Here is a 14,414-nt window from a genome sequence, read left to right on the forward strand (position 1 = left end):
CATCAAACACACTCCACACTTTATTTGAACCGCAGGCCGATATGTCCTGAGCTGTTTTCCATATGGTAGGTAGGCTAGATTGTCCCTGCACACTTTTATGAGCACGTGTTTTTTTTCTTGCTTTTTCACAAAAAAGTATTAACCGACGTATCGACGTTCAGAAGTGGAATCTATTTCTTGTTTGAAAGATGTTTGACATCTCTTGATATTGGCTTATATGTTTTCTGGATCTGAACATGTTGAACTTCATCAGGCTTAAGTTTGAGGATATATTTTTCTCCAAGATCTTTGTCTCCAAATAGTCAAGCTAAAATGATTGGGATTATTTGGGAGTTTTTTTTTTTTTTACATATAATTGTAATTCCACAAGCATATGCGAGGCCATCTGAAAGTGATGTCTGGAAAAGGTATTTGAAATCACACAAAAAAGCAGTTAGCAAGCTCATGGTGTCGAAGAAAAGGCAATGCAACACGTTCACCTAATGCGCCATGACATGTTGCCGGTCGAAGTAAAACATGTGACACTGTCAGATGCACACAAACACATCTACACGTGGACATAATTACACCACAAACGTGCACTCTGCTCACACACACGCACAGGCTCGTGCTCTGAGACTTGTCTGGGAGTCTGCTGTTCTCTGTACTGGCTCCTCTGAGACAGAGCGTGACATTTCACTAAGCCCGTAAGGGCACACACTAAAGCAGACGCACCCCTGGAGCCGGGAAGCGGCTGCCTCTGGAAAATCCAGGACATCACCTTGGACACTTCCTCTGTCCGTCTTCATTAGGAGGCTGCAGTGGCGTCTGCTGTGGCCTTTTTAGGTGCCAGGCGACAGAAGAAAGACAAAACAATGACATGGAAGTGATAACTTGCCACTGTTATGTCTGTTATCCAAATAGACTTTATTCCCTTGAATCGAGCTGTGCGAGGCATCCTGATAAGCGAGAAGGAGGAGACGGAGAAGACCAGAGACCAGGACACCACCGCTCAGCTAAATGGTAAGGCTGCACCCATTCCTTCAGCCTGCACCCTCTTCCTCAGTCAAAGAACGAGTACAAGAACTTACATTTGGGTGCTTGCCAGGACTGAGTACCGATAGGAGAACTTAAAGAGCCACTGAATGAACCCAATGAATAATAATAATAATAATAATAAATTTAATTTAGAGGCGCCTTTCAAGACACCCAAGGTCACCTTACAGAGCATATAGTCATCATAAATCGTTTAAAATACAAGACATTGTGGAAAAAAATAAAATAAAATAAATGAACCCACTGATGACACTTTGAGGTATAAAAAAAGAGAGATACTTTTTTTGTGATCATCTTTTAGTACCTTTGTTACGTATTAACGAATGTGCGATGTTGCGTCCCACACACCGTAGCGATATACTATATGTGTGCACAGGAATCGTAACCCCCGAACACGCGGGTATTAAATAACTCGCTGCTCGGACAGATCTTCACCATCCACAAACACCGTACACCGAAACAATAAGTTTCCGAAAAAGCGAAGCTTTCTCTCGGATGCTGCAGTCAACGGCGCCCCAGTCTGAGCTCCAAACGTCCGCCGCTGCCCCGTAGCTTTGGACCTTAAGCTCAGGAAGATGGAGGACTGATGATTGCACGATCCAGAGGGAGATGTATAGATCTTTTTTCTTCTTTTCTTTTTCAATTTTATATCTCAGTCTCACTTAGAAGGCCTCAGTCAAAGCCTTTTAATTTTCTCACGTGCAAGGTTCAAGATCAAAGCACATCTCCTGTGTGTCTGAACCCCTTTCTCATAAAATAAGGTTTTAATGAAACGCCACATTATCAGGTTAAAGGCATTGAGGTGTTCCCTTCTGCAAACCTCTGCAAAGCTCTGATGTTTGCACTTTTTGCGATCAAAACCGCAGCTAATTCACACTTGTAAAACACAAGCCACCGTGATAATAACAAACCATTAAAGATAAAACGTTTTGTCAGTTTCGTCAACACGGATTTCAAATAAATGGCACCTTCTGCACACGGGAGGCGGGGAAGGGAACACGCCAGCGGTGGCGGGCCGCGCTCCGAGAGAGGTGATCTCTGTCGACTGGAATGTCGGCAGCGCCGCGTTTGCTTGTGGTCACGAGTGTGTGCCGGTTGAGGTTGTCTTTCCGAGACACACTCTTTCGATTTCATTACAAATCCCCGGGCTCGAGGATCTCCTGGCATCCCGGGGAGTCTCGCTCTGTTCCAGAACTCCTGGTGCGAACCCCTGGTTCTAAACAAAATGTCATCCGCGCAGCTCTGCATGCATTAACGCGTTTCCTCTTTGGGGGTCACCGGGGTGTGCGTGCTCCAGAAAGGCGACACCAGGCAGTGTTATGCTAAACCTGCAATTTGTGACTGATGACTTGAGGCTCATAAAAGCTGAGGGTGATGGGTGGCCATGGATCCTAGAGGAGTGTAATGCAAACACTTGTGCACATATGCAACCCGTGCCCAGTTAACAGGCAGCATGTCCCTCAGATGACCTGTTTGTATAGAGATGCAGTAACATTTTGTATTTGTGTGGACTGGGAGTATTTAATTAGCATAAGCTTTTCACATATAAGGGAGAAATGTGTGTGTATGGTTCTATAAACCAGTAGATTGCTTGCACATGCCTGAATATATCTGTATTTGTAAAGAAATGGGGGGGGGGGGGGGGGGTTGGGGGGGTTGGAAAGAACCGTGGATACCAATGGACTACGGTAGTTTAACATGGGCCCATGTTAAACATGTGACCTTGTCACCCTTCTAACCTTGCATTACCCTCTTCAGACCGGGACATAGTTTCAAACCCAAAGGTGGAGAGGTCGTCGTGAGTCCATCCAGGCTTTATGAAAGACGCTGTCTAGCCCGCGGCCAGCGCTCATTAGGCTTCCCGCTCCATTTTATTTTTGGTTTAGGGCAGCGTGGCGTGTGTGATGATAAACCTGAACCCTCATAATGAGTGCGGTCGGAGCCAACGGTCTCAATGGGCTCCAGCCAGCGGCTCATCTCATCCAGACACGCGCTACCGTCTTCGCTAACCGCAGCTCCCTCTCCGTTTTCGGGGACGTTTTTCGGTAATGATGCCCGGTGCGGGAACAGGTCCAGCGGGAGAGGTAATTGCAAACAGGGATTTGTCTGAAAGCGGAGCCTATTAAAGACAACACGACCCCCACATATTTGAACGGAGGCCAGCGTGAATGAGCCCCAGTGATCCGTCACCGCAGCGGGGAGGGGACGGCGAGGAGCGTGGTGCTGACGGATGGCCGTGCGGAGTGCTGGTTTACAGCAGCGCTGTGATCAACGATGTGCCACGCTCAGAGGTCCTCCAATAGGGGGCGGGGAGTGAGTGATCCAAGAAGGAACATCGTCTGGGAAGTTTCCTCCTTCTAGCCCCCCTACCCCCCCCTGCTGCTTTGGCTTCTCCACAACTTGTATCCAATACCCTTCTGCATGAGGGACATGAGTAGACACCACAGCCGCCATCGGTGTGGATCTCTGACTGTGAGACAGCCACTCTGCTCTGATGGGAACACACCGCGCCGTGGCTGTGAGAGGGACGTCAACGCAGCACACCGTATGTTTGATAAGACGATGCATCTTGCTGACCAGATTCCCATTGAGGAAGTCAGACAGGGTTGGCTTCTTTACAAATGGGCACTTCAAATTTCCCCGTGCCGTCATATTGCTTACTTATAATCTGTTCATCGCCAGAAACCGCAATTCCATGGTCCTTCTCATCTTCAGCAAAGTTACTTTTACACAAATGAGAACCCATCCGATTATTCTGAATGCAACATGAGCCATTAGCAAAAGTGCAACCACATACATTGTTTCATACGAAATGAAAAGATGCTGCTCATCCAAACATGACCAAACTGTGTTGCACAGATGAACACATGCACAGTGCACTCTAACTGCTGTTTCTTCCCTTGGTGAGGGATGTCGGTCATAACACATTTCTGTTTCACCATGGGACACGGGCCAGTTAGCCAACACCTCGCTTGCATAGTCCTCATGTTTATCAGCAAACATATACACATTATTTACCCAAGGGTCATAATGGCACATGGATTTATGAAATGGTCTGGGATGCTGATAAGTTGTTCAGCAATATGAAGGATAATGTTTGGGTTAGAGTTAGCTGTTGTCTAGTAACAGTGCAAATGCAGAAGATAGTTTGCAATATAGTTGAATTTGAAAGGTTTAACAAAACAGAAGGCAGTAGAAAGACATCCCTCATGCATTCCTGACAGTGCCAAAAACACCAGAAACTTCAGGTTGGTTCTGGAATATACCAATACAAGTTGGAACGATTGAATGTCTGTAGTTGGCTGTATTTCTATTATATAAGTCCAATTTGTGTGATCCAATGTAAGTGCCATTAGTCATTGTCAGTGTATCGAATGTTCAACATGTCTATGGTGTTGGTAATTGAGTTGGTTTTAGACATTGCCGTTGGGTGTCACTTACAATCCTGATTCCGTTAGAGGGTTTGAAAATTAGGGTAAATGGATGGATGGAAGGATGAGTAGATAGATGGATGGAGGAAGTCACTGATAATATTTTCAGACTATTTACATACCGTTCATTGCATGAATTCCAGTTGCATGAATATCAGGACGGTCTCCAGAGTTCACAAGGTGCATTTTATTCATTCTCTTATCACTCGTTCTTATCCCAAGTTTCATGTCCACTCTGGAATGTGCCTCTGCTTTTCTCACGCGTGATAAAGATCTCTTTATGTCTCTTTCTGTGTTGCAACTCAAGTTCATGGCAACGAAAACATGGGTAATAACTTTCCCATTGGATCAACTGTCGACCAAAAATACATTGTCCAGCTGCACACTAATCAGAAAAAAGGATATGTTTCAGTTCGACCTGTTAAAACAGCTTTTCTTTCAAAAGCTATGGAGGTGAATATAAAATGACGGTTGTTTTGCAGTCAAAGTACCTAAATGTCGGCCTGTGTTTGCATCATCTTTCAACTTCACCGAATCCGGCATTAATCCGTCCCATGTTTTTCCCTTTCACTTCATTTACGTGGTATTCCTTTGCAAAAAAACTGCAGTTCTCCATAATGCTTGCATGTAAATACCGTGCTACGCCTTCATAGTGAGACAACAGGACGGCCCGCAGCTGGTACATGTTTTGTTGACTGTCAAATGTTGGCTCGGTGAGGCCATTTCCAATACAAGTAGCAATTACAAGTTAGCCCATATCACATTTACCGTTTAGCTCTTGTCTGCCCTTTATTACCAACCAACTACCTAGACATGAGGTCATTGTTCCTCTCCCTGTGTTAATTCAAAACAAATGGAATACATGCCTCCTTTCCCTGTGTTTAGTGGCCCACGAGATGTTTATGTATGTTTTTTAGGGGCCTACTCACTTTTTTCCAACAACCTCTTTGCTTTTAGATAATTGGGAAATTGGAAAACTGCTGGAAAGAAACGGTATAGATGTGTGTATAATGATGCTATCCTTTCCATGGAAACCATTTATGATAAATGTTGTGTCCTACGTTCAAACCTATGGTATAAAGTAGCATACTAGATAGGATAGATCCTTAGGCCCAATCCTATTTCTACCCCTTACCCCTTCCCCTTACGCCTCCCCCTTGTTTTGAAGGGGTAAGGGGTAAGGGGTAGAAATGGGATTGGGCCTTAGGCTAAGCTACCCCTGAGCAGACCCTTGCATCCTGGGCCCTGGCGCTCAGAAGGCTCAAGATCCTTCTGATTTCTACATGGAATCTGTTTCCATTTTGTAAAAGTACAGATATGTAATATGTATCCGCATACACACACACACACACACACACACACACACACACACACACACACACACACACACACACACACACACACACACACACACACACACACACACACACACACTTTATTAAACAGTGTATCTTCCTTGCTACTGAAAATGCCTTTTCTATGAGGTTGATGGACACTAATAGCAGTAATAGACACACAGGATGTTCTTGTTCTAAGGCAGAAAGATTTTTATATAAATGTAAAGAAAGCCTTTTCTTTAGCATTGATGATTCTAGCAGACGATGGCCAAGCCAGTGTTTTGTAATCTGAATGGAAATCTGATTCGATTGGGACATCTATTTCTGTTTCATTTCATTAGATTCAAACAGATGGGGGGGAATGAAATGAACAAACACAATGGTTGAAATCAAACATCCTACCTCTTGTTTGCCAATTTCTCGTTTGTATAAAAAAATAAATGAGTAAGAGTATGATTTTCTTTTTAATTCCAAATGCATAGGCTTTAGATGATGATTTTCTATTTTTTATTGTCAAAACAGCAACAATAGTCAGTAGGAAATTCCTTTCTGGGTTAACCGTCAGTGGTTTGTCAGCACTCGAGCCCGGAAAGAGAGAATTAGGAAAGTTGGCGACGGCCACACGTGATATCATTATCCCACAGAAGATGCTAGCGCAACACGAAATGATGTCATATCATTTTCGGACAGCTATCCTTGGAATGTTGTCTTTCCCAACAGGCGAGCAGGGGTGAGCTTTCCTCGGTTAGCCTTGAGACATGTTTGTTAAAGTTGGCCGTATCAACGTAAGCCTGCAAGATGCCTCCTGCTTCCAATCACCACTTTCCATAAATAACCGAAAAACTAAATTCCTAACTGTCCTGTGATACATTTCACAGGGTTTACTCGACACTAGCGTGCGTTTCCAGCTCGGATCCTGTTTGTTACACGGGTCCATGAATCTTGGAAAAATATTTTTACACAAACAAATCGTACTGAATGAGATGTATCTATGTTCTGTTTAGAGCACAGAGCACCAACAGGTTCAACATTATTCTGTTTAAATCCGTCTTTATGATGCATTATAATATACAATAAAAGATACAGGAAGATGCCTTTTTCCATCTTTGAATACAATGAAGCTCCTATGTGTTAATGTTATCTTAATGTGTTTTATTTTAACCAATACTTTTGTGTAGATTGTCAGATGCCTGTACAGCTTTTGAGAATTGACGATGTGTGAACTAATGTCTTTTCAAGTCCCTCGTTCATTCAGACCAAAAATAAAAAGGTTGAAAGCTGACGGCAAAGATTGATCATTCTCCCTGCTAGAGTTTTTAATAACTCCTTATCAACCTTAACAATAATACCAGGCTAATGTTGGTTTCCTGAAGTATTTAACATCCGGAAGGCCATTAAATAGCACAAGAAGCAGCAGATTTAAAGTGCATCCACACAGCCGAAAATGTAATTGACTATTGGAATTTATTCCCATCAGTCTCCTCATCTGCCATGTATTTTCTCAAATTCTTCCTTCCAAGTTGTTTGTGAGCTTAGCTTGTTGACTCAGGACCCACTGTGCGAAGGACAGATTTTCACTTATTTACTCATTTCCTTTGTGTAAAATGGGCCAAGAAAAAAATTGCAATGTGTTGTTATTTTTTTGTAAGCACACAGATACGGTACAACTGACGAGGAACACACTTAACGATGATAAAGATGTCCTTTCTTTTTGCATTGTAAACATAAAATAGACTGAGAGATTTACTTTTAAGAAAGTACTCATAACACCATGTCAAACAGACACCCAGGTAGGACATGATACTCAAATAATTTGAAACTTTAAAAACAGGAAGGTAATACAGTAAAACAGTCAGATCCCTTCCACTCGGTGCCGTGCCGGCAACAGCAAGGTATCAGAAAAAAAAGCTCCCGCATTGCTCTTGTTATATCAGCTTTGATATAGCAAATTATGTTCTTTCATCTGTAAAGGTGTTATCATTTTGCCTGGTTAAAGGCTATTGCACCTGCGATGGGTTCCTGGCTGTTGGCAGGTTGCCAGAGACAGCCTGATGTGTGCGTATGTTGGCGGTTTTGTATCTATAGATAATTCCATTGCTGCTTGCTCAGTGCTGGAAAATGATCCTCAATTTGTGCAATGAGATACGTGGGAGGTCAATAGCGGGGAGCCCAACATCTGGGGGCCTGATTGCAGTCCAGTACCTGTGGGAGATTGGTTTTGCTGAGCTCTGTCAAATTCACCTGACACCCAGTTGTCAGTTTGTATTCAATTCCTCCATAGCCTTAGTTAGTTTAATTTTTAGCTTAGTTTTGCCACTCAAGCAGGTAATTACCTTCTTTATAAGCTGTCGTCCCACATCCATTGCAATTTATGTTGGAAATGGTGGACAAACTAAACTAGAGCTACAGGCGTTCCATCCTAAAGAATGTCTTTTCTATCGATTACTACCATTCCTAGATTTCACAAGATTTCAATTATTGCGTCGGGGTGGATTGTCTTCCACGGTTCTCCACTGTTTAGTTTCCATCTGTATCCTGTTGGCTAAAGGCATCCGTCTGATTGGATTTAGTGCAAACAATGGCCACTCAAACACACCCAGAGTTCAAATCACACTGGTTATATTAAGCTTTAAAACGCTTAACCCATTAAGAGGAAACATACAACTTTTCCACACAATTCCATCTGCACAAAGACAATTTCAACACCTACCAAAGTTTGTCTCTTTAGCCCTTTGAATGTTCTTAAACTCACAAACCTTGTACCATGTGAGCCTTTAGATGTTGTTCTGTGTGATGCTGCTGCCTAATCCAATGGACACGATGCACCTTGTGTCCCCAGGACCCCGGCTGTCCATGGGAAAAGAAGAGGCCTTTGAGATCTTCATGAGAGACCATGAGGACCGCCTGACCATTGAGGACAACAAGGCCGTCCTGAAACAAAGGTAAGTGGGAAACAAAGACGTTGGGCTTCCCCCTCGTACTGTATATATATATTTATATTTATTTATTTTTCAAACACGCAAGGACACACAAGCATCCTCTCAACACTCACTTGTTAAACGTGAACACTATACTCTCCAAGAGAGAATGTGGGGAGCTTAGAAGGTTCACGGTGATTGAGCTCATCGCCATCGGCAACATCTGGACTGGTCGTCTTTGATGGAGCTCAGTGGACAAGGATCAGCAAAGGCCCACGTTCAAATCACAAAGCAGCCTCTGTTAAAATGGACCGCAGATATTCTAGACCTACCACTGAGAACACGAACGGCATCAAGTACGGCAGAAATAGCAAGGATTGAGAGAGGATTTACTGCTTTTCCGTGCCTTTTGAATTCATATCTTGGGTCATAATCTATGATAAATTGTCTATTGAAAACTAACAATTTAGGAAAACTTGTTTTTCTATTGTCTATTGATATGATTGTTATCTATGTATTTGTAATGCACAGGTATATTGAAGCCAAAGGACTTGGAGTGCAGGTTAATAAGACCAGGGACTCCATCAGTAAGTCATGGCTTTCAATTCCCATTATATGAGCTTTCTTTTTTAATAAACTGCCACACCAGCATTCACAGCATATGGAATTAATATGCATTCTCACTTTGTTTACCGACACACGTGTGGGAATGTTGTAGTTGCATACTTGCAATAAAAGTAATATGATCCATAAACCCTTGCTGTCTCGCACATAAACATTCATTGGAAAGGTACAAAAGCCTGTGAAAATGTGGCTTTATTATTGTTTTCCAAATGCTACTCTGTGTGAGAACATTTCAACAATGCACTTGTCCCATGTCCAGGAGGGAATGCTTCCAAGTGCCTGGCTTAAGTTGCCCTTCACGCCCAGCGAGATGGGAAGGCATAAACTTTATTGTCATCATTGCTGCCATCATCATTATCCTAATGGCCGGCCTCCTCTAATGCAGCGCCTCCAGGGTCAACAGCGGTGCATTCATTAACATAAACGTCTTCCCATGAGTCTACAGAGACACGTCGTATTGCTGTCAGGCTCCCAGATTCCCCCTCCTCGAACCCTCTCGGGGGTAGAGGTGTTGGTCCATTACAGCACATTTTACCAACGGGGGTTTGTCCATGTCTGTCTGTGCACCTACCTACCCATTTTCAATTGGATGTATTTATTTATTTATCAGCAGTTTCAATGAGCGAACCCATAAAGTAAACACAGAACCCCTGGGATCATCTGGCTAATGTCCCTGACCGGTTAGTCTGGGATCGCTACAGTTAGGCCTGGGCTGGTCCAGGGTTTAACTTGAGCATGTGCACACTGCTTACCTTAATGTTTCTGAATTGATTGACATGTCTGATGGATCTCTTCAGGTGCTGAGTGTTACACCTTTGCATTGCCTATGTTTTCCCTGTCTGAATCAAAGCCACCACTCATACGTCTCTTAGGCCCACCTGTTGCATCAAGCGTCTGTGAGGTAAAGGATCGATACGATGGCTGCCTATAGTTTAGCCCCTTCGAGCACAGACGCGTCTTGAATCCCAACATACGCCTGTCGAGGTTTGATCTGGTTTGCATTAACTATCGCAAGCTATATTTATGAAATTCCCTGGACTGTGGGCGTGTTTGTGGCTCATATCAAATTCCATTGAAATGAACTAGAGTTTGCCTCACACCCGTGTCTGGCGACCACTGCAGCAGCAGCAGCCACCTCAAATCACACATGGCGGCTCGGTGACATTCATCCGTCGTCCTCTCCTGGGTGCCAGTATACACCGAGCAGCACGACTGGAACCCGCCGCCACCGGCGTTCCAGAGCCCTGTCTCTGAGCTGCTGCTGACACTGCGGTACAGTTGAGGTGTCTGTGTGTGTTTTTATTAATGCATCATTGATTCTTAAAAATAATATTTAAATATTGGCCAGACTCTCGAGACTGTGTGAAGAAAAACTAGATTCTCCCCCAAACCCTGTTTCAAACCACGCTGAAAGCTTTTGTGCGTTTTTGCTGGGGACCATGAATAGAAACGTCCAAAAATAACGGAGCCTCTGTATTATTCAACCTCTGAAGAGGGGAAAAGTATCCCACAAAAATGAACATCACAAATTATTCTGAAGTTTTAGGGCATTTGAGCTGCAGCATTTTTCCGAGATGAGGGACGGCATTTATAATGGAAGGTATCTTCACCTCCTTGTTGGAAAGTCAGGATAATACCTTTACATCAGTGTCTTTCCACGCTGTTTCGGAGAAGCCCTGCTCGGGTTTCTCTGCCAGACGTGCGTCCCTGTGTGTGATGTAGTTTGTCGGTCGGGGGTTCGGCCTCATACAGACAAAAGCCTTGCTCTGCTCAGCATTCAAGGTTCCATCCAGCGTGCGGGCCGCTGGAAACGGCGGAAAGGGGAGAGAGATGGGCATCTGTGGAATCATCTGTGCCTAAACAATTCCCCAGGTTACCGGTATTGCTCTTGGCCACCGCCTATAGCGTTGGTTATCAAATCCCAGCGGACGGACCTACGTTATTCGTCCTGGGGACGCGTGGGGAGACGGCGCTGGGGGGATATGTGTTTATATGTATTCAGAGGTTCCCTCCAGGACCAGGGTTGCGGAGCAGTGCAATACGAGCAGGGCCCTTGATGCCTTCACCAGATGTATGGGGATTTATGCATCGCTGTCCCGGGGGTTGCAGCATCTGCTGAACTCCTTGCTGCCTATCCCACCTCCGTGCACTCCCACTGCCTCGGCACTGCTGCCACAGCGGCCCACAGATCATTGAAGCCATCAGGCCCGAGGACAGCCTCACCATAATGTATATCACCAACCGGCTACTAGTTTGTCCAACAACTTTGAAAAGGAAGTATATGGTCCCTGCCCGTGTTGTCCCGGGCTATCAAACTTTAGCATGGGCGAGCCGTAAACACCTATGTCGGTTGCTGAGTTCAAGAGGATGACATCCATCACCTGCAGATGTTTAATGGTTAACGTCAAGGAAAGGGAAAGGCCCGGTGGACATTTTAAGGAGGCAGGATTTTGTATTTTTCTGTTTGCGACATTTACGGTTGCAGCTCGCACTGTTTCTGTAGTGGGCCTGCTTTGGGTTCGAGGGCCCTCTGCAGTGTGTCGTGTAAATATGTACTTAACTTATACCGCTTGTACAGGAATTTGGAGTACTGTTTCGTACGGTATTATGTTGTTTACAGCTCCTCATTCAGGCCCTTCATTTTGTCTGGGATGTGGATCAAGAGCTCTCTTGATAATTTATGTGGTGTGTCTCGCTAAATCGTCAGGCCCTGGCACAAGCCACTAAAAATGTTTTGTGGTTGGTTGAAACCGGTCCTTTAGGATGATAGCATGTCTTGTGATACTATCGAACAAATCCATTCTGGGATAATTCCACCACATACTGTGTGCCTTATTGTCAGAATGCAAGGAGTACTTTTACTTTATCTCACAGCGACCATTGTCGCCGTATATGAACCGAAGTTGCACTCTGGCCCGGGAAGGCAGACAAACCATGTGGAAGAGGAGATAGTCAGTTAGTTATAAAGTGTTGAAGTCAATTGTTCTTTCTCACTTGCAATCGTCTCTAGCCTATGCTAAAATAATTTATTTAAAGTTACTTTTTGCCAAATGTTACTGTTTCTCGCCAAACATGGTCATTTTTTATTTATTCTCATTAATTTTCCTGTTTTGTTGGATGTTTTCATAAAATAGTTTTATAAAATAGATTCCATTTGTGCGGATGTTCTTTATTACTTATAAATATTCTGCAGGGGAAACCTCAAACGAACAACAGGTTTTCTAAAACGTTCCGTCGCAGAATAATCCATTCTGACTCTTTAACCTGTATGACCAGTGGGTGCGTGTCTTTGGCCCCAGTCCATTCAAGCTTCACCACTTGAACTGCGCAAAGTCAAGCGATCTAATCTAACACCTCACTCTGTGTCCTCTACGGTCCGAGGGGAATGCACAACCTTTTGACTCTAGACTAAACAGGAGCGTCGTGGTGAGCCATGGCATTGGAGAACACCTGGGGACTTCTCTTTGCCTCTGCTTTCGTAAATACATCTAGATATAGTATAAATACTGCCACTGTGTGCCTGTAAACCATCTCACCACGAGTGTGACTTCCCAGGAGCCCTGGTCTTTGTTGGGCCCCTTGAGTTTTCTTATTTCATCTGGCCGTGGCCCTGCTCTGACGGCAGGGGCCAGGACCCCTTGGGACAAGGCCACTCCATCTTATGAGCCAGGCTTTTTCTTCCGTGCTGGTGTTATCCTTAGAAAACAAAGAGACCTTCTGCCTCTCTCTCTCTCTTCAGCCCCACACGGGTGGACGTGCTTCCTGTTTAGTGGGGTTTTGCATCCTTTGCACCGTTTGCACCAGAGTTCTCTGATCGGAATAACCTGCGCATCTTTCGGAGGTGGGAGGAAAGCGGGGAACCATGCAGAGGAAAAAAAAAGAAAGAGATAAAGACAGAACAGGCCATGGCGTGCGCCTGAGCGCCTGAGTCCAGGTCTCCGGAGAGCGAGCGAGCTGAGCGGGGCGACGCAGCGCGCCTCGGGTTCCCGCCCACCACCGCTGAACTGCAGGTTCTCCATCTGGATTTGTTGTCTCTGGAACCCGGGACAGATGCCGTTGGCGTTGCACCACTGTGACCCTTGGCTTGGTAGCTCTCACAGGTGGAGCACAGCCCAGAGAGAGAGAGAGAGAGAGAGAGAGAGAGAGAGAGAGAGAGAGAGAGAGAGAGAGAGAGAGAGAGAGAGAGAGAGAGAGAGAGAGAGAGAGAGAGAGAGAGAGAGAGAGAGAGAGAGAGAGAGAGAGAGAGAGAGAGAGAGAGAGAGAGAGAGAGAGAGAGAGAGAGAGAGAGAGAGAGAGAGAGAGAGAGCCTCCTTGAATGTCCTGTCAATGTCCCTCCTTGACTTCCTTGTCCTTCCACTCAATCCTGTTATGGTTAGTTCATTGTCCCGTTAGTTCATTGTCTATTCCCCACAAGGGGTGCCACGAGGGTAAGTTTATGGGGACTTTCAAAGTGTATAAGACCTACCCAAGGTCCCAGCCACCAACTACAGGCTCAGCCGCCGCTGTAGAATGGGCATACAATGGGCAATAGGGCTTGTAAATTGTATTATTGTTTTGTACTATTTCAAGACGAGGTGTCACGGCTGAACACATGATCGATGTGCTTGATATGTCCGGGCAAAGTAGTTCTCACAGCCCCATGGGTGATATGACCTGCAGGGGACGCATGCTGGTCAGGTTAGCATAATATCTTGATTTTGATCTGCGTTAAATGTTGAGGGTTGTCAAATGCGTTCCATCTCCATGCTTCTCTTTCCACAAGTACGTATGTCCTGGACCCAACTTGTTACAAGGGGGGTGAAATCATCCACTTAATCTCGCTGAATCTACGCTGCTGAGTTTCTAAAGCACAATAGAGGTCTTTCATTTTGGAGGAATCTCACAAGGGGGATGTATCGCTTCACCAAGTAGCCATTTGTGACCTGTAAATAGTTCCAGAGGGGGAACATGCTTAATAAAGGAGGGATCTTGAACTTGTAAATCTCTTGAATCTTCTTCTTTGCTTTCCTTGGCTCTTGGTCTCTCCTTCACTCCCCCTCTCTACCACTCTCTCACTCTCCCCCTCCCTC

General features: G+C 44.8%; 1 protein-coding gene across 3 annotated transcripts in view; it reads left to right on the forward strand.

The window, feature by feature from the left end:
- The window catches only part of kif6 (kinesin family member 6), a 54,730-nt gene that overhangs the window by 31,633 nt on the left and 8,683 nt on the right, over positions 1-14,414 (forward strand). Inside the window, exons 13-15 of one of the 3 annotated variants that reach the window (XM_060051968.1) lie at positions 904-1,002; positions 8,643-8,745; positions 9,253-9,308. In XM_060051968.1, coding sequence (XP_059907951.1) covers positions 904-1,002; positions 8,643-8,745; positions 9,253-9,308 — 258 coding nt within the window. The remainder of the gene's footprint in view (positions 1-903; positions 1,003-8,642; positions 8,746-9,252; positions 9,309-14,414) is intronic. The other 2 variants (XM_060051969.1, XM_060051970.1) reach the window with 2 other exon arrangements.

This window comes from Gadus macrocephalus, chromosome 5 (assembly GCF_031168955.1).
Source record: "Gadus macrocephalus chromosome 5, ASM3116895v1".
NCBI classification, from domain to species: domain Eukaryota; kingdom Metazoa; phylum Chordata; class Actinopteri; order Gadiformes; family Gadidae; genus Gadus; species Gadus macrocephalus.